We start from the raw sequence: 23,421 nt of genomic DNA, 5'->3' as shown, positions 1-23,421 counted from the left end.
GGAATCCAGGCGGAGGGAGGGAGAGTGAGGGGGAAAGACGGAAAGACAGGGTAAGGGCAGAAGCAAGGACCGTGGAACCTGGAAGGATGTTTGGCTGCCTGGTCAGTTAGGGTCTGAGAGTGACTGATCCCACTTGGATAACTGGGGAGCATGGCAAGCCCTCTCCATTCATTTATCAAGCTGTACAACCCAACCCAAAGGAAATAGGGGTATACTGTGATGTTTCCCCCCTCCCCACTGCAAGGGTGTGAGGTGGTGGCAGTGGTTCTGGGAGCATTTGAAACATAATTTTGGGGAAAAAAATCTGGGTTATCAGGGAGTCTTTTGGATTTGGCAAATTAAGGGTGGAGTCTTTGAGGAAAGCAGCCCCCTCTTGTGACTCAAGGTGCAAATAGGAAGAAGGGAAAGGTTTGAGGACTATAGGGTGTTAAGAGTCTGGGATTGGGGGTGATGCTTTTCCACTGCTGAAAATCAGGGCTCATCTTTCCTCCAAATCTCTCTCCCTTTAGCTCCTCAGCACCTGTTGCCTTCATTAGCAGCCTTTCCTCCTCTTCCCTGCACTTCCCAGAACCAAAGAATGTGAAGGGGTTCCATGGAGGTGAGTGGAGACATGGCCTGAACCTACAAATATCTAAAACGGTGCTTTCTACCCCACTTACCTTTCTCTTTTAACCTATTATAAGTTATCTCCTTGGCCCCAGCATCCAATTCTCATCCATTCCCCAACCTGCTGTGGCGAATAGCACTCTGGGTCAAACCCAAACCCACCCTGGTTTTCTTCTGGACCTTGTTGCCTTTGTTTTCTCCACAGATCGCAGATCGCCTGTCACCACCCTTTGCTCTATGTGCCTCTTTTTTTCACAGGGCTCACGTCCCCGCGTCCCTGGTGGCCATTTAGCCCCGTCGCCACCAGCCTTTGACGGCGAGCTGGATCTGCAGCGCTACTCCAACGGGCCAGGCGTGAGCACTGGGTCGCCCGGGATGGGAGCTGTGGGCTGGTCAGAGAGTCGTGCAGGCGAACGGCGTTTTCCCTGCCCTGTGTGCGGGAAGCGATTCCGCTTCAACTCCATCCTGGCATTGCATCTGCGAGCGCACCCAGGCGCTCAGGCCTTCCAGTGCCCACATTGTGGCCACCGCGCAGCGCAGCGGGCTCTGCTGCGCTCGCATCTGCGAACGCATCAGCCTGAGCGCCCACGAAGCCCAGCCGCGCGCCTGTTGCTGGAGTTGGAGGAGCGCGCATTACTGCGGGAGGCTCGCCTGGGGAGAGCCCGAAGCTCAGGGGGCATGCAGACCAATCCTGCTACTGAGGGCCTGGCACGGTCTCAGGTTCCTTCGTCTTCTGCCTTCCGCTGCCCCTTCTGCAAAGGCAAGTTTCGCACCTCGGCGGAGCGTGAACGCCACCTGCACATCCTGCACAGGCCATGGAAGTGCAGTCTGTGCAGTTTTGGCTCCAGCCAGGAGGAGGAGCTGCTACATCACAGCCTGACGGTCCATGGGGCCCCCGAGCGCCCCCTGGCGGCCACCTCCGCTGTGCCCCAGCCTCAGCCTCCACCCCAGCCTGAACCTAGATCTGTTCCTGAGCCGGAGCCTGAGCCTGAACGTGAGGCAACCCCTGCCTCTGCTCCTGCAGCTCCCGAGGAGCCCCCAGCGCCTCCAGAGTTCCGCTGCCAAGTGTGTGGCCAGAGTTTTACACAGTCCTGGTTTCTCAAGGGCCACATGCGCAAGCACAAGGCCTCCTTCGATCATGCGTGTCCCGTGTGTGGCCGCTGCTTTAAGGAGCCCTGGTTCCTAAAGAACCACATGAAAGTGCATGCCAGCAAGCTGGGTCCTCTCCGTGCCCCAGGCCCTGGCTCAGGGCCTGCCCGGGCACCCCAGCCTCCTGATCTGGGGCTGCTGGCCTATGAGCCACTGGGCCCTGCGCTCCTCTTGGCCCCAGCACCCACTCCAGCTGAGCGACGGGAGCCCCCAAGCCTGTTGGGTTACTTGAGCCTCCGTGCTGGTGAAGCCCGGCCCAATGGAGAAGGGGCTGAGCCTGGGGCTGGCCGCAGCTTTGGAGGCTTCCGCCCACTGCCATCAGCTGTCCCAGCCAGGGCTCGAAGGCACCGTGTGGAGGAGCCTGAGGAGGAAGAGGAGGTGGTAGAGGCTGAGGAGGAGAACTGGGCTCGAGGCAGGTCACTGGGTCCTTTGGCCTCCCTGCACCCACGGCCAGGCGAGGGGCCAGGGCACTCGGCGCCTTCCGTGGGGGCCCAGGCAAGATCAACAGCCACACAGGGTATGTAGGGACTCCTCTTTGGGTTTTCTGCTTCTCTGTTCCTCTCCAACTCTGTGCCACCACTTTTGTAGCTTCTTTATAAAAAATAGTCTTTTCTTCTGGTTGTTTTATTTTCTTTGTTTTTCTCCTGGGAGTGTTGCCTCTTCCAAGGGCACTAATTCTTAACTCTAACCCCTTGTATTCTCCCAAACTTGCTATTACCTTGTGGAACCCAAGGGGAAGCAGACCTGTGGGTGGGTGTGGAGGTGCAAAGGGACCCTTGTAACTTCCTCTTTGTGTTCATTGCAGAAGAAAATGGGCTGTTGGCTGGAGGGACCCGGCCTGAGGGGGGCCGAGGGGCCACTGGCAAGGATTGTCCCTTCTGTGGAAAATCTTTCCGCTCAGCTCATCACCTTAAAGTGCATCTGCGAGTGCACACAGGTAAGGGAGGCAGCTTTTTGAGTGAGGACAAACTGGAGAGGAGAAAAAAGATGAGAGCTTCCAGAAATCCTGGAGATGACCTGCTGTAGCCTTCACACTGATGAGATGAAATCAGTTGGAAAATGTTCTTTATTAAATCAGAGCCAGTGAGAGAGGCACGGTTTGTGCCCAGTGCTGAGGATGAAGTCAGTAAATTGAGCAGAATGCAAAAATGGGGGTGTGCAGTGATTTTGACCTCATGACCTTATCCCACCTCTTCTCCCCAGGTGAGCGCCCCTACAAGTGTCCGCATTGTGACTATGCGGGCACCCAGTCTGGCTCACTCAAGTATCACCTGCAGCGTCACCACCGGGAGCAGAGGAGTGGTGCAGGCCCTGGGCCACCCCCGGAGCCACCGCCCCCTACCCAGCGGGGTTCAGCCCCATCCTCAGGAGCCAAGCCGGCTCAGCAGTCTGTGACCTGGGTGGAGGGCGCTGCAAGTCCCCGGCCTCCTTCAAGTGGCGCAGGGCCGGGGTCGCGTCGGAAGCCGGCCAGCCCTGGGAGGACCCTGCGTAATGGGCGAGGTGGTGAGGCTGAACCTCTGGACCTGTCCCTGCGGGCGGGGCCGGGAGGCGAGGCCGGGCCTGGGGGTGCCCTCCACCGCTGCCTCTTCTGCCCCTTTGCCACTGGAGCCTCTGAGCTTATGGCCTTGCATCTGCAAGTGCACCACAGCCGCCGGGCTCGGGGTCGCCGGCCTCCCCAGGCTGATGCATCTCCTCCCTATGTTCGAGCACCATCAGGAGAGACCCCTCCCAGTCCTTCGCTGGAAGGGGAAGAGGGCCCTGGGTTGTCAAGATCTGGAGAAGCAGGGCCTGGGGGGCAAGAAAGGTAGGGATCCCGCTTAGGGGTGATTTAGCTTAGTGAGCTTACCCCGCCGGAGTGGGGGAGCACTAGAGGTAGTTGGGTAGAGCAGCCAGCAGGGGGCAGTATGGGACCCAAATCCCAGCCCCAGGCGGACCAGAGGTGGAGGGGCAGCGGGCAAAGGAGGGTGGGCAGGCAATACCCATCCAGCCCAGGGGAGTCACAGTGCCTTAGAAGTGGCAGAGGTGAGGGTCAAAGAACGGGGTCCCAGGTCTGGCAGAGAGGGTTGTGTCCCTGTTGAGGAGACACTCTGCCAGTTTTTGCTGGTCCATAGGCGTGAGAGTTTATTTTTGTACAAGGGGTGGGGGTGGGGGGGCACTGTACCCTTCTAGCCCCATCAGGGGCCCTGTAGACGTTGCTATTTTTGGTACGATTCCTGTCATCCCTGTTGCAGAGTCGTGTCCCCAATAAACAGGTGTCTTGAGGCACAAGGCCCTGTGTCCTGTCTGCCTATGTCCTGTTCCCTTTCTTGGACTCTTCTGTTTAAGAAATAGTTAATAACTTCTTCAGGCATTTAGTTATCATTCAGAGAGCTGGACAAGAAATGTAGAATATTGGGCTTTAGCCCAGGTTCAGATTTAATATCTCCAAGTAGTGCCCAAGAGTTAGCATTTAACAAATAGCCTGAGGTTCTCATGCTGTGTCTTGAGGATCTCTTTGGAGAACTGCTGGGCTGTGCTAGACCCCAGTTTGTGACTAGCTCAGCCTCAAGATGTGGGTACAGTCTGAGAGAAGGAACTTGAAAGAATTCATGATCTTCTGGGAGCCAATGTGGAGGAAGCGCATTCTCCCAGACTCTTGCATAGTTTTGGGCCAGTAAAGGATAGAGGGTACTTCTAGCCTTGATTTTATTTTCTGTATTCTAGTTAATGGTTGGTTTACGGAAGAGCTCAAGTTAATTGCAACACCTTAATCCAGAGTACCGTTCTGGCTCCTGGGAGGCAAAGTGTGGGTAAATACGTTTAATATAACAATAGTATTATAATAACAGTAATTACACATAAAAAGTCTGCAGTTCCCACCCCACTCTCTAGTAATGGTTTGCATAGTTCCATTTCCTGTGACATCCCAGGATGGAGTCACCAGGAACTCCAGTTGACCTGGCAGAGATGAGTCTTTTCTGGGAGAGTCAGGGGATGAGAAGAGGAGAAACTCAGGCTGTCAGTGGAGTGGTGTCCAGAGGGTGTGTAGTGGCCCAGCATGGGAAGACTAGAAGAGGGATAATTTCCCCTCTGGGCTATGAAGGCAAGCAGATGTGGCCATTCTGGTTCCTGTAGAGTAAGGCACCAAGCAGGAGAGAGCTAGAGATAGCAGTAGCAGGGGGATGCTCTGGTCCTTGAACCCCCTCTCTGTCCAGGAAGCAGAGGGAAGGACTTCGGTGCTCTCCTAGTCCTCCGTTTTGTCCCATTCACATCCCAGTCCAAAATGTGTGGAGAGGAGGGGCTGCAGCCATGTTCTGCATCTTCTCTAGAAGCCAGGAGAAAAGAGGGGGATGAATTGGGAGAGGGAAGAACCTATCAAGCAGCTTAGGCTAGGAAGGAGGGCACTTGAAGGATAGAAGGCAGGAAGGATATGAACTCACCTAGGTCACAGAGGTGTGGTGGGGTCACTCAAGGCTCGGGCGTGACTCTGAGGGCAGAGAAACTGCAATGAATTTGGAGACATTTCCTGTCTGTACCTCTCTCTCTCTCTCTCAAGCCTGCTTCTTATTAAAGATTCCCCCCCACACACACACACACACTTCTGGCATTGATAACTCTTAGCCAGGCCTCGGGGAGAGGAGAAAGGCAGACTGTACCTTAGTTGCAATCTGCATCCTTAGTTGGGAACAAAAGATCATTGGTTTTCCCACTCCCCCAATGGATTGAATGATCAGAAAAGCCCACCCCAAAAGTGACCAAAGAAATCACCCATTCCCAGCTTTACTGCAGGTACTTACCTGCCGGGATAGCCCTAAGATCCCTCCACTGGCCAGGGTGGGAGTGCTGCTCCCAGGGTGGGGGGGTTGCAGGCTGGGGCTGTGTCTTGGTCCTGGGGACACATCTCCAGAAGAGTCAAGTGTTTCTGGGGCTAGAGGGGAAGCTAGGGTGAGAGCAGGGTATGGAACTCCTGCAGATTACCTTAAGCAACCAAGCTGCTCCGTCAGGGAAGAAAAAGCTCCATAGCAACAGGAAGCTGTGTCACCATAGCAATCCAGTTGCAAGAGAACCCCCCTACCAAGAGGCAGGAAATTGTCAGCAGCATCATTAGAGCAACCAGGGAAGAAGCGACAGGAAACTATAAGGATTGCCGTGGTGAACCAGGAGGGTACAACAGGAAGCTGAGGCAGTTTCCATAGAAACCCAAGGAGAGCTAGAGAAAGAGAGGTACAGAGGAAGTGCTTCTTAGCAACAGGCTGCTGTAAGCATCACCCTAGCAACCACATGGAAAGCTCTTTTAGCAGTGGGGAAGCTGTACATAGTTGTCATGGCAACTGGGCTACTTGGCTAGAAAAAGGAATTGCTCAGCAGCAGGCAGCCTGAACATCACCATGATGACCCAGCTGTTGGGAGCCACCCCTTGAGAGGTGCCTCACCCAGGGAAATTTGCTTGACGTCCAGATCCCAGGCCTCCTCCTCGACGCGGGCAGGCAGGGAGCAGGCCCCCGGCGAGAGGCCGGGAAGGGAGGGGCCGGCATGCTCAAAGGATGACACTGCCACGGAGGCCCGGGTGCGGGCGGCTGTAGAGAGTGGGGAGTTGGGGTGGGGGTGGGGTGCTGGTGTGGGAAAGCCCTCCTGGCTTCCCAAAACAACTGTCTCAGAGGGCCTCCCAGTCAATCCCACAGATTTTGGGAAGAGATGCCCACTCATTATCCTTCCTTACTTTCCACCATGCCTCCCCGTTGTGCTTGGAGTTGATCAAGGCATGATTCTGGGGGCACCCCCAGCACCTTGGCCCTTACCTCTTCCAGTGAGTAGGGCACTCAGTGTCCTTTCCCCAAGTGCTTTGATGTCCAGGAAGGGTTTATTTCCAATGCCCATGGAGACCATCTGCTGTACTCGGAGTTCTAGGGAACAGAGACCCTGTTAGCAAACTTCTTGGCTCCAGCTGTGGCACATTATGGTTCACCCTTTATTTTGCTCCTTCCCAACTCTCATTACTCCCTCTGTTCCTCTGGTATCTCTTTACTCTTCCTGTTGACTATCACTACAGGAATGGTGATGGCAGTTGTTGGTTTTCTCCTCCAATTTGTCTGTTGTCTCCTATATGTGGCATCCTGGTTGCCCAATTTTATAACCTTAGCTTCCCTTTCTCTTGGGCAATAAGAGCAAAACTCACAAATTTAAATCTTTCCAGTTTTTACAAAATGCTTCCATATATATCACCTTACTTAATCCTCCCTATTGCCTAGGGATATAGCTCAGTAGTAGAGTGCTTGCCTAACATGTCCAAGGCTCTGGATTCAATCCCCAATACAGCCGGAGGCGGGCGGGGGGGGAGGGGGGAGATAATTACCATTTCATTTTTCATGAGTAGAGCAGAATGAGGTTCAGAGAATCAAATCAAAACAAAAACCAAGATGGGAATAGGAAAAACGGTAGAATGAATTGGACATAACTTTTCTATGTTCATATATAAATACATGACCTGTGTAACTCCACATGATGTTCAATACAAGAATGGGGTCCTAATTAGAGTAAGTTATACTCCATGTATGCATAATATGTCAAAATACATTCTACCATCATGTATATCAAAAAACAACTAAAAGAAAAAAAAAAAATAACAAAAACTAGTCCAGGTCACGTGGCAAATAAGTGGCACCGGTTCTTAATCTCAAATCTTTTCTAACTCTTTTGCCTACCCATTTACTCTCATTTTCCTGAAATGTGTTAGCTTTCTCCTTCTTTTTGATATATCTTAGGTTAATTTCTATTCCAGCAATTCTCTCTCAAGCCAGATCTTGAATCTTAAGTCATGCTTTTTTCTGCATTCTACACCATTTTCTCAAGCAATCTCCATATTCTCCAGAAAACCCCCTGCCATAACCCTGGTTCCAGGTACACTCTCCCACAGTTCTGCCCAGTACCCTTGTTGTGGGCTGCCTGTCTCCATAGCAGCTGGGCAATAGAACTTGTCCACTTAAGTTTGATCTCTGGTGAAGTTGCCTGCAGAGTGTATGCCTCTCGTGCACGCCGCCGCCGAAACCATAGTTCAAAGCAGAGTCCACTGTCCCCAATGTTTTCTGTCAGCCCCATGTCAGCAGTCTGAGGAAGAGTAGGGGGAATGGGTGAAGATGCATGAGTTCTAGCTGGATGGTATCACATGGGCAAGTACTGCACTTAGCCTGGCATCTGGTAGATGTTCAATAAACATTTGCTTAACCCTTACCAGCTCATGTGCTCTGCATGTAGTCTTCATAACAACCATAATTTACAGAAGGGGAAATGAGGCCTAGAGATATGCAGCAACTTGCCCAAGAATTTATCTAGATTACTAGAGAATAAGGACTTGAACCCATGTCTGTTATTCCAAATCTAGGCCTTTTTTCTTTGTACTACCCCCTGAAGAGCTGAAACTCATGTAGGGGACAGAGTTAAGAAACCTTTAGAATCATTCCACACTGCCTGATCCAGGACCATAGGATGCTATGGACATTGATCTGGCTGGTTCCCTAAAGCAAGGCCTCCCTCTTCATGGGTTCTTTAGCTTGGTCAAATTAAGTTATACATAGTGTCTAACTCAAAAGGCATATGTATCCTTAATGGGAAAGATCCTCTTCCAAGGCTGACTTGGAATGCTTCATAAATCTGCATGGACTACAGTGAAAACCCCATGGGATAGACCAATGGCAGGGACTTCTATCATCCCCTTATACCTTAATGATGACTGATTATAGGTCAAAGCCTATTCAGAACCTGGGTTGGGGCTGAACTTCTAGAACATTGAGTTCTCAAGTAGGGCATAACTTCTTGTCCCCTTCACGCACTCCAGCTCCAGGCAATGTACCTTAAAAGCCTGCTTGTAAACAAAAGTCTCAGAACCCCCTTCAGAGCCCTTGAGCTTGCTGAACAGAAGGAGGTGCTCAAAAAGAAAGACATGGCGAAGACACTTCTTCCGGCCACAGATGACGGTGAAGGGATCTCGATGCAAGAGTTGTCCCTGCTCCTTCAGATCTATCTGGGGGGAGGAAAAGGAAAGGTGGTTTGCTCTGGAGCCCTTTGTGTGCACTTTACAGGGAGTAAAAATAGATTTATAGAGCAGACCGGTCAGGAAATTAGGGAAGCCCTCAGCCTAGAATCCATTCACTGGTCACCGTGTACAGTACAGCTTGTCTAGCAGCACAGTCCTGCTCTCATGATGGGAAGGTGCACTGCACAGTAGGGCTTGCAGTCTTCCCTGGGAAAGCCTTTGCATTTTGGGGACTGAGGAAGAGAACCAACAAAGAACTAAAATAGGTTTATCTCAGAGCAAGGGAGATGTTAGCCTGTTCTAGAATCTCAGGGCAGGAAAAAGACATGGTAGAGGAGAATAAAGAATGTGTTGGATGTTGAGAGCAAAAGGGAAAGATAAGATTAGGAAAGGGATAGGAGAACACAAGGCAGATGTAGGTATGGGATGTTGGGCAGGACACAGCTTCTTTATTTAGAGACGAGAAAACCGAGTTAACTTCAGTGACAAGTCCACCTGGCTGATTAAAAATTAGAGCTTAGAGTCCTCTGGCCTTGACTCTGGTTTTCTTGTCATCAGCCTGAGCTGTCTGAGGCTGCAGGGCTAGGCAGTTTGAGCAGAGGGACTACAGCCAGGGCCTTACCTCACAGCCTCGCACTGCTTCCACAGCCAGCAGGTCTCTGCCACGCGTTTCTTGTTCTTTGAGCAGCTGCACAGCAGCTCCAAGGGCCTGGCGCTCAGAACTCAGCTCAGACCCAGCTTCCCTCAGAAGCTCCTCCAGGAGCCACCCATACCGAGCCAGTTGCTCCAAGGGCTGCTGCAGGGCCCGGGGCAGGTAAGGGCCACCCTCCATGGAGCCCTGGGTGAGGAGACAGACAGGATGAGGGGAGGGGCTGGTGCCTGTGGGGGCCAAACGCTGGAGGAAGGTACTTTGGGGTAGAGATGAAGCCCAGATACCCCTAAAGGTAAGGCAAAACCCTTTCCTCCAGAAAGAATGCAGGCAGGGGGCCTGAAGGAGATGCAACCATACTCCACATCCTGAAGGGAGTTGGAAAAGAAACCTGGGGAATAACCCCTTTAGAGTCTCTGGTGTTTAACTTTTGAAATCACTTTCACATCTTTTGATGTGAAGTGTTTTGATCCTCAGGCTCTCTGAGTTAGATGGAGTGAATATTGCCTTCGTTTACCAGATGTTAAAATGGAGGTCCTGAGGAATCGAGAGTCTTACCCAAGTTCCTCAGGTGGGGGAACTGGATAAACAACCAGCCTCACCAGCCTCCCAGTCCAGTGCTTGTCCCTCCCTCAGCAACTCTGGGATGTTAACTGGTAGAAGATGTTCCTGGGCACGTTTAAGAAAGTTTTATATCCCTGAGGGATGTTGAGGTGGGGAGGTTTTTAGGTCTTCTCAGCCATTCTTCTCAAAGGGCAGGAGAAGAGTTTACCTTGGCTGGGGGGTTGAGTGCAGCCAGACCATTCTCCAGTTTGTGTCGGTGCTTCACATACTGAGCGTAGAGGCTGAACTGGTCCCCCTGCACAAGTAAGGAAGAGGTAAGGCCTCCTTGGTGAGGCCCCTGCAGACAAACTTTTCCTTCCCCTTCATCCTCATTGCAGTGCAAAGGAGGGACAGGTTGCCAGGGAGCCCTCATCATGCCAGGAGGTGAGAGGCTCCCTATGGAGAGAGTGAAGTCCAGGTAGCACTGGAGGACAGGGACAGAGAGGCTGAGCAGAGCCAGAGGGGTCAAGAAAATGGGGCTTGGCTCCAGAGTCCTAGATACTGGGAGAGGCAGCGGGCAGTGGGTAGTGGATATGGAGGAGGAATAGGTGAATGGGGCTAGAATATGGGAAGGGAGAGGACCTGAAAGACGTTTTAGAGAGTCACTTACATGGCGAAGGAAGCAGGCCCCAATGCGCAGAGGGTGGGCAGCACAGCCCTGAAGCTCACGTAGAAAGTGTGTCCTGTGGAAGCTTCGAAGTCTCTCCCGGGCACTCAGCGTGGCCGCCCAGGTGCCCCGAAGTTCAGGGGTCAACTCAGGTCCAGGGGGTGGTACTGGTTCACTGAGGGTAGTCACATATTCCTGTTCACAGGCAATCAGTTCAGACACCAGACGCTGCTGGGCACTGTAGGGACAAGGAGTGGCAGAGGAATTGTCACCTGGGCATGAAAGGGAGCTATTATCCCAAACAATGTCATTTTTTTCCCTGTTGGGCAGTTGGTTTTGCCTTTTGGGCACCAATTGGGCTGGATTCTCACCTAATGCTTCGCTTACGCTCCATCCGGGGGGTGCCTACTCCCCACGGCCCATCTGGTCCCCCAGCCCGGCCCAGCAGCACATGTTCCCGCGGTGAGCATGTCCTGTCCACCACCTCAGTACTGGTGACCTCCAGGCCTCGGATTAGCACGGCCCTTGGGGGCCTGCCATCTGCTTCTGGAGCCACCTCCAGGCCTTCCTCCTCGTGGTCTTCTCCACATGGGGCCAGGGAGCAATGGGATGGGGCTGCCCGTGGCCCAGGGCTGCTGGGGAGTAGTAGGGAGCTGAGGCTGGGTGAGGGACTGTGGGAGCCTCGCTGGACCCCGGCACTGCTGGCACTGTCTGCCCGTCGTCGCCGCTGGCCCTGAGGACTGGCCTCCTCTCCCAGCTGTTGCTGAATCCTCTTTTCCAGCTCTTGGCAGCGAGCCCGGCAGCGGCCCCATTCTCTCAGGGCTGCTGGGCTGCCCAGGTCCAGGGCCAGGGCCCGCATCTCCTGGAAGGTGCCAGCACTGGGCTCTGGGGCCCGTCGAAGGGCTAAGGCTGCCAGCACGGCCTCCCGACCTGGCCCAGCTCCTGCCAGCCGAGCAGAGCCCTCATCCACCCACTCATGTGCCTAAAAAGCCAAAAGGATGGGGGTGAGGACCTATGCCACTTTCAAATGCAGCAATAGCCCTTTCCCTCTTGCTGATGGTTTCCCCAATGCCTGTCACCCCCCCCAACACCCATCCTTTCTCTGTCCTAGCATTACTGCCTGACCATGTCACTTGGAGACAGAGGAGCCTAGATAAAAGAACAGCTAAAACTTATACAGTTTGTAAGTGACAGGCTTGGTACTAAGTGCTTCTATATACTGTCTATATATTCTATATATATGCAGCCCTGGGAGGCAGATGCCTACCTACTGAGGCACATTCAGGTTTAGTACCTTGTTTCAAATCATTAAAGTAGGTGGCCAAGCTAAGAGTCAAAGCCAAGGATGCGCTCCTGAGTCCCTGTGCTTAACAACTGTCTAATCAGCCTCCTCAGGCCAAAGAGAGGAAATGGTGGGCACAGAAGGAAGGGGCTCTGCGCACCTGTTGGAAGAAGCGCTGCAGCCGCAAGGCCCGATGGAGACTGCTCTCAACCTGCTCCAACCGCTGCTCAAAGATATCCAGAACCTTCTGAGAGGTCATGTCCTCCTCCAGAGCAAGGGCCTCCCGTGCCTGGGCTAGGCGCTCCTGGAGAAGGAAGGCCACCCTCAGACCTGGTCCTTACTCCCAGTTAGTCAACCTTCTACCTCCCTGTATATTTCTTCTCCCTTCTCACCTGAACCTCACTGCTGAAGGCTCGGAATTGCAATTCTATCTCCTGCAGAGCAGCTAAGGAGTCCCCTGGCACAGTGAAGCTGGTCAGCTGCTCCTCACCTGGGCCTGAGAGCCACTGCAACACCTGGGGTAGATGGAGTGGGACAGCAGGGGGCCATGAGGGAGGAGAAAGGTAAGGAAAGATTCAGATACAGCTCTAGTTTCCTGATCTGTAGAACCTTGGGCAACCCATTTCATCTCATCTGTAATTGTAGTTTCCACAAGGATCAGGTGAAAAACTAAGGAACCTTTAGTAAATTGCCAGATGAGGCTGAACTGGCAGAAAGCATTGAGGGAGGGGGTTAGAGTTACAGGGTTAGGCCTCGAGAATGAAATAGAACTTGGCTGAACCAAAGGCAGGATGAGAGTTATTTGGGTAACTGAGGGTCAGTCAGGAGAAATGTCAGGTGCTATGCTTCGCAACTGATGGGTGGGGGTCCTGGTACCATGCCTGGAGAAGGTGGATGCATTTGTGTGAATGCATATATCCAGATTTAGTTGCTTATTATGGAGCTATAGTTCTGAGATGTTTGACTAAAAAGAATGCCAATTTTTTTTTTTTTTTTTCCTCTGAAGAAAGGCTGAAGCTGGGTAGGGCAGCCTGAGGCTGAGAAGTCTGAGAATGTTCCCAATAGCCAATGCCAACAATAACCACTGTTATAGAGTCCTTTGCTAAATTCTAACCACCTTGTGTGTTAATTATCACTATCTCCATTTGACAGAGGCGGGCTTAGGATCTCAGAGAAACTTCATGACTTGTCCAACACCTTATACACAGCAGAGCTAGAACTCAATCAGAGCATTTTAACCTCTAAATCCTGTTTTTAAATAGGCTTTAAAATCAGGAGTGGAGGGTTGATGTTGTGGTAGAATGCTCGCCTAGCATGTGTGAGGCTGCGTTCAATCCTCAGTACCATATAAAAATAAATAAAATAAAATAAAGGTGTTGTGTCCGTCTAAAACTAAAAAAAAATAAAAATAAAAATTCAGGAGTGGAGGTGGGGAGACAGCTCTTCAGGCAGACAGCAAGCAGTAAGAGATGATCTCTTGGATATTGGAATAGCAGAAATTAATATGCAGCAATCCCAGGAAACAAAAAGCTCTGGCCCCTTCTTAGCACTGACCCTGAGATGAGCCTTCCCCTGATGTTTACAGGCAGGTTCATGAAATGTGCTTGGGACTAAAGAGGAACAACCAGATATCAAAGCCCCCTCAACCCCAAGTGATGGAGAGTAAATCCTTGTGGGGCTCTTAACCGCAGGAAAAAAGAGTCAAGGTTCAGAGAAGCCAGTCTTATTCTTGAATCTTCCCCACAAAGAGAACTTGCTTCCTCCTGGGGGCCTCTAATGCTTTCTCCTTCCAAGATGGAAGGAGATAGGATACTTCCATCCTCAGATCTGGGGATGACACTACATAAGAGTGAAGGCAGCATTTGTGGCTGTGTAACTAAAGAGCTGGTTATCAAGAGATTATTTTTATGCCAAAGAGGTAGGCACTCCAGAGTCAATCAGTTTTTTCCAGAATTCCCTAGGGCTTTGAGTATCTCCAGCAATCTCTAAGGACCCTGATCAAACAGAGAGGAGATCTGGCTTCTCTTTGTTGGTGCTGAGATGCTTCCATCCTGTTATTGAACCTCATACTTACTATGACCAACCTCCAGGGCAGGTGAGGTGAAAGGGCAGGGCATTTAGTACACCCAGGCAAAAAGAACACCATGAAAGGTAACCATCCAGAGAAGTGGGTATCAGAGGCCAGGCTGTCAGGTTGAGTAAGAACAGCGTAGGGTTCTAGCTCACCTGCTGGAGTTGCTGCAGGCGTTGCCGCTGCTCCTGCTGCTGCACGTGCAGATTGGAGAGGCGCACAAGCTGATGAATGGCCTCATCCACCTCCTGATATAGTGTAGCTGGGCCTGAGCCCTCCAACCTAGGGAAGGTTGTGGCAGAATAAACCTCTGCCTTTGTCAAACCCCTTGATTCTATCTTTGCATCTCCAGGGACACAAACATGAGAGGTGAAATAGCACTGTGGATCAGCGCATGGGCCAGACTCAGACTGCCTGGATTTGAATCCTAACTCTGCCTTTCACTGAATTAGCCTGGCCAACATATTTAACATGTCTGATCCTCCAAGTCCTTGTTTGTAATTGTAACTAGCACACAGTGATGTTGTGAAGGTTATGAGATATTAAGTGTAAAAACCTGATATCTTGCCCAGATACATGTGCAATAAGAACTATCTTGTAGCTAAGGTTTGCTGGCAGATCTCTGCTGTGTTTCTCCTTCCCACTTCCACCTGCGTCTGCACACCCATCTCATACTTGCTGCTGTGGGTGGAACGTAGCCTCATCAGGATGGCTCCTCCGTCCCTCTGCAGTGCAGTCAGCCGGGGATCTGCCAACACTTTTTGCAGGGGCTCAGGCATTCCCACTGTCTCCTGGGGAAAGGGAGCAATTGGCAGCTGGAGTCCCACTAGAGTGCCTACTTCAGTCCCATCGCTTTCCCACCCCCAATTGTCCTTCTCCTTTCATACCTCTCCCTTTGGTTCCACTGCTCCTTCCAGTTCCTCAATGGCCTGCCTTACAGAGCTCAACACACCCCGACACAGGCTGCACAGCCTCGCCACTTCCTGAAACCCATAAGCAGGGAGAGAGTTGAGATGAGGTACCTAAGCCCTAGGGTGGACTGAGGCAGCCCCAGAGACTTTAATGGAGGTAATGTTGGACTCTGTTTTTGTCTGTGCTGCTTACAAATTGGGTAACATTGGGCAGGTCCAGAAACCCTGAACCTTATTTTCCTCAGCTGTAAAATTGGGATAAGAAGAATTTTATGAGTTTTAAAGGGCTAATACCAGCCCAGCACCTGCCAAGGGCCTGGCACTTTATAGCTTAGTAAACCTGAGTTTCCTTTTCCTCTGCACTGGGTCTTCACTGTGCATAACCCTCCTTTCTCCCTCTTTAGATTCATTTCCCAGGTTGAGTAAGAACAGTCTAGGGTGTGTGTGTGTGTGTGTGTGTGTGTGTGTGTGTATGGGTGTAGGGTGGGTAATGGGGATTGAAACCCAGGGTTCTCTACCACTGAGCAACACCCCCAGCCCTTTTTATTTTTTATTTTGAGACAGGGTCTTGCCAAGTTGCCAAGGCTGGCCTTGAACTTGTAATCCTCCTGCCTCAGCCTCCTGAGCTGCTGGGATTATAGGCATGTGCCACTGCACCTGGTTCTACTTCCCCCTTATAGACCATGTTTCACCTCCCATTCACATTCAGATAATGTTTATTCCTCTCTTCTTGAACACTCCCAGCACCTAGATTCACAGAATCCTGGAAGATAATTGCTGGAAGGACCTTTAGAGATCATATTACAATTGCTGTACTTTGAGGTGAGAATCCTGAGGGCCTGAATATTGGTGCAGGGAGCAGGTAGAGAAAAGACACCATCTCTGGAAGTGAAATAAGGTAAGCTGTCAAGGAACAAAAACAAACCTTTTGACTCAGTGCTTTCCAGAAACTGAGTGACACTAATCTAGCAAAATTTTTTTTTTTTTTTTTTTTTTTTGTGGTGCTGGGGTTTGAACCCAAGGCCTTATGCTTGTGAGGTAAGCACTCTACCAACTGAGCTATATCCCCAGCCCTATCTAGCATTCTTCTCTAGTTATTTTATGACTTAATCTCCCACCAAAAGTCATGTTATTTAATGTGATATTAAGAATTTAAGCCAGGGGGCTGCAGTTGTAGCTCAGTGGTAGAGAGCTTGCCTAGCATGTGTTGAGGGGGTTCGATCCTCAGCACCAGATTAAAAAAAAAATAAAAAAATAAAATAAAGGTCTAAAAAATACATTACATCATTAAAAAAAAAATAAGCCGTGTGCAGTGGCATACACCTATAATTCCAGCAGATTGGGAGGCTGAGGCAGGAGTATCGCAAGTTCATAGCTAGCCTCAGCAACTTAGTGAGGCCCTGAGCAACTTAATAAGACCCTGTCTCTAAACAAAATATAAAAAGGGCTAGGGATGTGGCTCAGTGGTTAAGCACCCCTGGGTTCAATCTCGGGTACCAAAGGAAAAAAATTTAACATTCTCTTCCCAGTAGCCCATCACTCTTAATTTAGCCCATGGTTTGTGAACCATAAATACTTGCTGAATTGAAGGGAATGTAAACCACTTTTTCCCACCCCCAGGGTTGCGTCCTGGATCTGCCTTCTCTCCTAGAATGTCCTCAGCTGGGTCATTCTTGGGTTCCACGGTCCTAGGTGGTGAATTGGAAGCTTACCTGATGTACCTCTACCCAGTGGCTGGGAGAGGGGTCTCTGTGACCTCCTAAGTCCCACTGTAGCTCCTCTGGTTTGGCCACTCTTTTCAGATCATTCTCAGACAGCAACTCAGCACCCTGTAGACATGTATAGGCAGGGGTTTCTGACCAGGCACCCAGGGATTCAGAGATCAGCCTAGGGCTCCTGATAGCCTGTCTCCTCTCTGATGGGGTACTAGGTGGGAGTGAGGGGATCAAACCTGAAATCCACAGAATTCAGCTGGAGGGTCATTCTGGGTGATAATCAGTAGTCGCTGAATGAGGGGAGGATCTCCTGAGTCCTGAGAACAAGAATAATAACTATAAACTATGGGCAACTGGGTGGCTTGGAATGATCACTAGGGAACAGGGAGGATCTAGAGGAAGTGCTTATCTAGAGGGGTTGGTTACCTGAAGTTGACTCAGGGCAGGAATGAGTGCTGGAGGCAGCGGGGGTGCCTTGCGAAGATCAAGCAGGACCGATAGCCCCAATGACTGAAGATCAGGCCTATGGAGGCAGAAGAGCCGAGGAGGCTGCAGTGTGTGTGTGCCCATGTTGGGGAAATAGCAGATAGAGCAGGGCAGAGGCATAGGGTCTGATTTAGTATTAGCAGTCTTCAGGAGAAGTCAGTTCCTGGCCTTGTGGTTGACAGGCATTTCCTGGTACATTTGGGAAACACAATGAGCCAAGGGCTAAAGTCTGGGATGTGTGTCCAGGAGGTGATGACCAGCAATCAGGAGTTTACTGGGCCAAGGGATTAAGTTCTGGAAATAAGCATTCTATGTTCTGGAAAGGTATGAATTCAATACCAGCCTGTAGCATGGTGCCTAAGAGGTATTTGGTGCTCAATAAATATTTGTTGAAAGAGTAAACCGAGGTCTCGGTAACCTAGGTAGATCAAAGTATTGATTCTGAGGATCAATGAAGATATTGTCTTGGAAGTCAGGAGTCAGTAAGGTCAGAGGTCAAAGACTTGAAAAGCTGAGAGTTGAAGAAGCAGGTGTGCTAGAAGTCAGGTCAGTGTCCTGAGAAGGAGGTCAGGAGGTGACTGTACAGGGTCCCCATGCTCACCGAGGTTACCTGAGCAGTGAGTGGAGGTAATGAAGAGCAGTGCTCAGCGTGTCTCTGGAGGGTGGGGGCTCCTCAGGAAGGCATGGTGGGGTAATGGTCAGGAGAGCTCGCCCACTCTGGTCCACCCCTCCTGAAGACACAAAAATAGCCAGGCTGTCCTGGCTGGGAGCAGTCCTTGGCTACCTCCCTTCCACCCTGCCTCCCCCACAAGCCCACTTCAACTGCTTCTCTTTTCTCAAGTTCCTTTTCCTTTACCCAATGATGTCCACTGACCAGTCAGGATGAGGAATCCAGATGCCATCAAGTCCCAAGCTACATCAGGGTCATCAGCGATGGAGACTGGCGGGGCCTCTTCTGGGTTGCTATCCCCTTTTACTTCCTGCACTGTCTCCAGGGGTTGTGTTAGAGGGTCAGACAGGAGCCCCTCTGGGCCTGTGGATCCTGTGCAGACACAGGCAGAGCTGTGGCCTAAAGTGAGGCTTGGTATGGCTGTTCTGGCCCCAGCCTAACCCTGCTCCTCCTCCAGCCCACCCCCTAGCTTGGCCCTCAGTCATCTTACCTGCCATACACACCAGGTTTGACCCCTCTTGCGCTTTCTCTCTGGGTCCTCCTTCTATAGGCCCACAGACTTCTGAAGGTGGAGGCTCTTTTTCATCTGCTGGTGTGAACTCCTCTTTTGGCTCACATTCTGGCTTTTCAGAGCCTTCATTTTCCTCCTTAACTAGGCTGGATTCTGGAAGCTCTTGTTCATTTGGTCGAAGCAGATTGATAAGGGCTTCCTGGTGGTTGGTCTCTTCCTTGTCCCCAGGGCTGAGTGGGGCACTATCCCCTCCTCGGTTAAGAGCCACTCTGCCTGCAGCTCGTTTCTTTCTCCTGTTTCCTTTGCCTGTTCTCCGAGGTGTACCAACTGGTCCTTCAGTTCCCTGACCTGCTCCTCCTCCAGATTCCTCTGGCCGCAGTGGGCACGATTCAGAGGCTTCCCCCAGGGCCTCTGTTGGAGGCTCAGACACCTCCAGGACTGCTGCCTCTGGGAGAGCTTCAGCTCCTGGGGGGGACCCAGGAGAAGCTCTGGTGCTGCTCCCCTCACCAGGTGGGCGTGCCCCATCCTGGTCCCGAGTTCCCAGGCCCTTCTGGTGCATCCATGCACGGTGTCTCCGGTGCCGGCCCTTCCCTCCAGCACTCTTGCGGGTGGGTACTGTCCGGGTTCTGGAGAGGCTAGAAAGGCCCTCAACATCTGTGGGGCTCCCTCTTGCAGGCAATGTCACTTCCAATAGCTCTACGTACTCACCCTCTGGTCCTTCGGCAGGCGCATTATGCCCATCCCCAGGACTTCGGGTGCCTAGCACCTCCTCAGGGAGTGGAGGGCTAGGAAGCCCTGGGGGTCCAGGTGGCAGTTCTGGGGGTAGTGTGCTTGGCCGATGTCCAACCATGAGGCCCCCTTTGTGTACAAATCGTGGGCAGATGAGCTCTGCCCAGGGCAGTCGCTGAATCCCAGAGGGTGCAGACAGTAGGCAGGTGCTGAGGCGACCTGTTGGTCGGTCCTTGTTGATGCCTTGCAGCCACTCAGGTGTGAACAGGTAGGTACAGGCCTCATTGGGCACAGGCAGCTCCTGCACCCGCCCACCCCCTGGGGCCAGACACTTGAGTGCCAGACGGGGTGCTTGGGCTGTAGAGGGTACCACTTGCAGGTAGAAGTCTCCTGGGCGCAGCAGCTGCCAAGGCAGAGCTGCTAGCTGTACCACCACCTGCTCATGCAGGCAGAGGGGCCAGCCCTCATGGAAGAAGAGGAATCCGCTATACTGGGCCTGGGGAGAGAGGTTGGAAGGCTGTACTCAGATCTCTGCTGAAGAAACCAGCAGGAGGAGGCAACGAGAGTGGGTTCACACTGGGCAGAAATGGCCTTATCATGGTGGGCTATAATCCCTGGGGAACAGGAAGGGAGATTTTGGAGTGTTCACATGGTCAAGGAAGGGATATCTTCTGATGGTAAGAAGTTTCTCTAGGATGTTAGTTCCATGTGTGGGAGAGAAAGAACTGAATCATTAAAAGATATGGTCAGCAGATGCCATTGTCTTAGAGGAATCAAAGACTCTTGGGTCTCTACATCTGTAAAAGTGAAGTATTGCTGAGTCATATCTGGAGGAGTTTAGTATCTTGAGAAACTCACAGGAGGGGGATATGTCCGGAATTGAGTCTAGAGGGCCAGTTTCTTTGGGAGTCAAAATTTCTTAGGGATTGATATTTGGGGAAAATGAATGCGCACGTACACATGTTAGTATCTAAGTGGTCACTACCTTTAAGGGTTAAAGTCTGTGGAAAGTCAGCAAATGAAGTTGAGCGTCTCTGTGGGGATAAGTATTAGGGGAGGCTATGTGCCTGGGTGGGGTTGAAAGGAGTCTGGTAAGCCTTGGGTGAGGCAGTGGATCTTCAGGGAGTCAGAAAAGGAATGCACAGCTACTTACACAGGCTTCCTGCTGGACCTTGGCAAGCAGGTGTTTGGCTGGTACCAGGAAGTCGAGTGTGTATCTCAGTGCATCCTCCCGATAAGTTCTCTCTACCACCTGGAACACCTGGCCCAACAAGGTGGGGGCTGTGGCTTCGAAAGGTGGATACAAGGCAGCAAGTGTGCTCTGCACACAATCCTCCACTGGCTCAGGCTCCTGGGAGAGACAAGACCAGGCTATAGACTTCTAGTGATCACCCAAGGCTGACTCTTTGGGGTCTGCACTGGACTGTGGGCAGCTGTGTCCCCCAGGGCCCCAACATACAATGCGTGCCCAAGTGATGCTCAGGAAATGCTATCTGAATAAGCCCACGATGGAAATGGGGCTGAGCCAGTTAGAGCACACAGGCTTAGCAGGGCTCTATACTTAAGCTCTGAGACCTAGGTTTTGGAGGTCCAGGAAGAATTTATTGTGAATGCTGACAAGGGTTGTCCTGGTGCTTATAAATAAATTGGGGGTGACTGCATAGGCTCTCTTCAGGAGACAGAGAGGCTACTGGGCTGTCAGGGGACTAAGCTAATGGTCAAGAACACCACAGGATGGGGCAGGGCGCTGCCATACAACCATCCTGAAAATCATTTCTCTCAGAGCCCAACATCCTTAGACCTCCATCTTTAGTGAAGGCACCACTACCCACAAACAGTTCCATCCTAGAGAAGGTCAAGGGTGGGAAGAAAGAGGTTGTAGAGCTACCTTATAATACCCCTCTCTTCCAGAGTAACTCTAAAGCAATCATCCATTCCAAGAGCATGTGGGACTGGGTTACAAAAGAATGGGGTGGGCACTTGAAAGAGGGAAAAAGGCACAAAAGGAACATGTGGAGAAAGGAGGAGGCCTTGATGGTATGCATTCCAGTTGAAATATTTTCTGATTCTAGGGGGAACCTCTGCCAACCTGGACCTGTAGCCACCATCTCAAAACACTCAGCCCTGCTTCATCCAGACTCTCTTCCCTAAGTGAATCAAGGCACGGGACATCTTTCTCCATCCCACACCCTAAACAACAGCCCCTTGGGCTATTCCTTTGCAAGCTTATTTCTCTTTCAAGATAGCCTTTGAAGTTCCTTTTATCAGATTCTTTTGCTGTAAATGGGGAAAGGGATGCTCCAGGCAATATTTACCTAGCTCTCTGCCCGCTCTCAGCCCCCAAGTCCTGCTTTTGCCCCAAGACAAAACTACTGTTTTACTGAGTCCCTCTGGTCAGAGTAGCTTGCTAGTTCCAACCGTCTGAGAAGCTAGGCAACTACTCCAGAGACTGACATTCCTTGCGTCAGCTCACAGATCCGGCCCCGAGATGTGTGGGCGAGCAGACAGACCCCCAAGTGTTCCCCCGACTCCGCCGGCGCTGTGCGCGTGGGTGGGGATAAGGTGGTGATGGGCAGGGGTGAGGCAGAGTGGGCCGTCGACTCCAAGGCCGGGAGGGGGAGATAGAGCTGGAATAGCGAGGCAGCTGCAACCCATTAGGGGCGGTGAGCTCATGGCTGAGCGAGAGTCTCAGCCACAGGAAACGGCAGCGGCAGGAGGGAAGGAGGGGTCTGGGGCGGGAGGTGGCGGGCGGGAGCCCAGAGACCCGGACTCCTACCGTCCGGGACAGAAGAGACCAGAGAGACTGAGTCAGCTCTCCCTGGCCCAGTTCCTCTTTCTTCTAGCTCCAATCTCCTTACCAGGGGGTGCCCTTCCCTCAGTAGAGGAGTGGCCCCGTTAGTGCTCCTACCCCTCCTCCACTCCCTGCAGTGAGCGCCCCCTGGCAGGGCCTCTCTCCCTCCTTCACACCGCAGTGAGAGCCCCCTTGGCTGCCCCCTCCCCCTTGCAGTGAGCGCTCTCCCTGGCAGTGCCCATTCTTGCAATGGTTCTTTAGGAATACTTCTGGACCGAAAGTTCCCAGAACAGTGTTCACTCCTGTTGATGTGGGCTTCCAATGCTCTGAAGTGCTGCTCCGAGTTCCTCTGCCTCCGGCGGGGAACTCCCGCCCCTTCTCCCGCCGCTCTGCAGAGAGTGCTCTGAGCGCTTCTCTTCCCTGCAAGCGTGAGCTCTGGGGCACTTTCCCCCTCGATCTTTGATCGGCTCTGTCAGCGTCACGCCCCCTGGTACTGTGACCCCCCCTCTTCCCCTCGCGCCCCGTCCACTACCCTAAAGCAGCCCCTTTTTCTCCGCGGGAATTTCCCTCTTTGGCCGTGCCCTGGCCCCGGCCCAGCCACAGCTGCGGCTGGTCCCCCAGGGCCGGATGGGTGGGCCCGCCTCACCGGGTTGGGGACTGGGATGGAAAATGGTGGTTCCAGGCAGGTCAGTTCTCATGACCCGAGGCAGTGCCCCTTGCGGAGCTGCTGCAGGACCAACCCGCAGGGGTCTCCCGCGGGTTAGAAACTGGGGTCGGGAGGGGGAGGGAAGATCCTGCAAAGGCAGGCACAGGTCTGGACAGAGGAGGGGGGGAGGTGTGTGGATTAGGGGAGAGACCAGGGGGACGTTGGGGGAGGGGGCGAGGAGAGTGGAAGAAAGGGTAAGGGCAACACCAGTGGGGACAGAGCTAGACAGTGGGCAGGCAGGGGGATGGGAGGAAGAAAAGTCCCAGGAGCGCTGAACAGCGTAAGGCAGACACAGGAGGCTCAGGGCTGGGGCTCGGGGGCCCAGAGCGGACTGCGGGAAGGCCGAGGGGACACAGGGGCTGCGGCACGGGACTCACCATGGCTCGGCGCCGGGCCGCGTCCGACGCTAGGTGGGTCGGGCGGGCGGGGCTGGGCGCGCCACCGCCTCCCTCCCGCCTCTCGCGTCTCGCCGGGTCTGGCTGGGGGACAGCTCCGGCCGCTGTGGCGGCTCGGCCCGCTCCGGCTCCCAGGCCGCGGGGCCCAGCCAGGGAGGGCCGAGACGGCCGCCCCGCCCCGCCCCGCCCTTCAGCGCCCGCCCCCGCCTCGGCGCGGGACCCCTTGCAGAGACTCCCTAGCCAAGCTTCTGGGCTCCTGCTCCCCCGACGTCTCCAGCCAATCCGCCGGGCTCACCGAAACCCTCTGTCTTCTCCGCCGCGCCCTCCAGTGGGTAGCCCGGACCCTGACCCTCGAAGGCCTGCCCAGCCGAGGACGCCCCTATAAATTCCCGCCATCGCCTTGCTCACTGAGGGATCAGTTTAGCCCTTGCTTGGGACACTCCAAACTCCAGGGCACGCGGGAATTCCCTTAGGTCCCCTGCCTAGGACTGGGTCGTCCGCGGCCAGAAACCTCCGCCTCTAACTCGCCTA

The 23,421-nt window shown here is 52.8% G+C and overlaps 2 protein-coding genes across 12 annotated transcripts in view; one reads left to right on the top strand and one right to left on the bottom strand.

The window, feature by feature from the left end:
- Window positions 1–4,331, top strand: part of Znf219 (zinc finger protein 219) — a 14,108-nt gene extending 9,777 nt beyond the window's left edge. For all 6 annotated transcript variants that reach the window (XM_047536795.1, XM_047536785.1, XM_047536760.1 and 3 more), the window contains 4 exons: window positions 510–598; window positions 865–2,272; window positions 2,561–2,692; window positions 2,959–4,331. In XM_047536795.1, the coding sequence (XP_047392751.1) occupies window positions 593–598; window positions 865–2,272; window positions 2,561–2,692; window positions 2,959–3,563 (2,151 nt within the window). In that variant the 5' untranslated portion in view covers window positions 510–592 and the 3' untranslated portion in view covers window positions 3,564–4,331. The remainder of the gene's footprint in view (window positions 1–509; window positions 599–864; window positions 2,273–2,560; window positions 2,693–2,958) is intronic.
- On the bottom strand, window positions 3,508–23,421 carry Arhgef40 (Rho guanine nucleotide exchange factor 40). 6 transcript variants are annotated; one of them, XM_047536708.1, is made up of 24 exons: window positions 22,873–23,419; window positions 20,152–20,349; window positions 18,249–19,494; window positions 17,963–18,130; window positions 17,699–17,819; window positions 17,029–17,125; window positions 16,839–16,919; window positions 16,600–16,716; window positions 14,864–14,959; window positions 14,652–14,767; window positions 14,132–14,258; window positions 12,298–12,420; window positions 12,066–12,209; window positions 10,995–11,605; window positions 10,627–10,861; window positions 10,186–10,272; window positions 9,387–9,602; window positions 8,582–8,752; window positions 7,662–7,839; window positions 6,534–6,638; window positions 6,168–6,311; window positions 5,532–5,662; window positions 5,175–5,236; window positions 3,509–5,059 (listed from the first exon to the last, which is right to left on the bottom strand). In XM_047536708.1, exons 1-23 carry the CDS (start codon window positions 22,873–22,875, stop codon window positions 5,180–5,182), a joined length of 4,572 nt encoding a protein of 1,523 aa, XP_047392664.1. In that variant the 5' UTR covers window positions 22,876–23,419; the 3' UTR covers window positions 3,509–5,059; window positions 5,175–5,179. The 6 variants fall into 6 exon arrangements, with proteins under 6 accessions (XP_047392688.1, XP_047392664.1, XP_047392695.1 ...); XM_047536716.1 differs by having other exon boundaries at window positions 3,510–5,059; window positions 5,175–5,221; window positions 22,873–23,249; XM_047536732.1 differs by lacking the exon at window positions 6,168–6,311 and having other exon boundaries at window positions 3,508–5,059; window positions 22,873–23,421.

The sequence above is a fragment of the Sciurus carolinensis genome, chromosome 2 (genome assembly GCF_902686445.1).
Source record: "Sciurus carolinensis chromosome 2, mSciCar1.2, whole genome shotgun sequence".
NCBI classification, from domain to species: Eukaryota; Metazoa; Chordata; class Mammalia; order Rodentia; family Sciuridae; genus Sciurus; species Sciurus carolinensis.
This window is presented reverse-complemented; position numbering and strand designations above follow the sequence as displayed.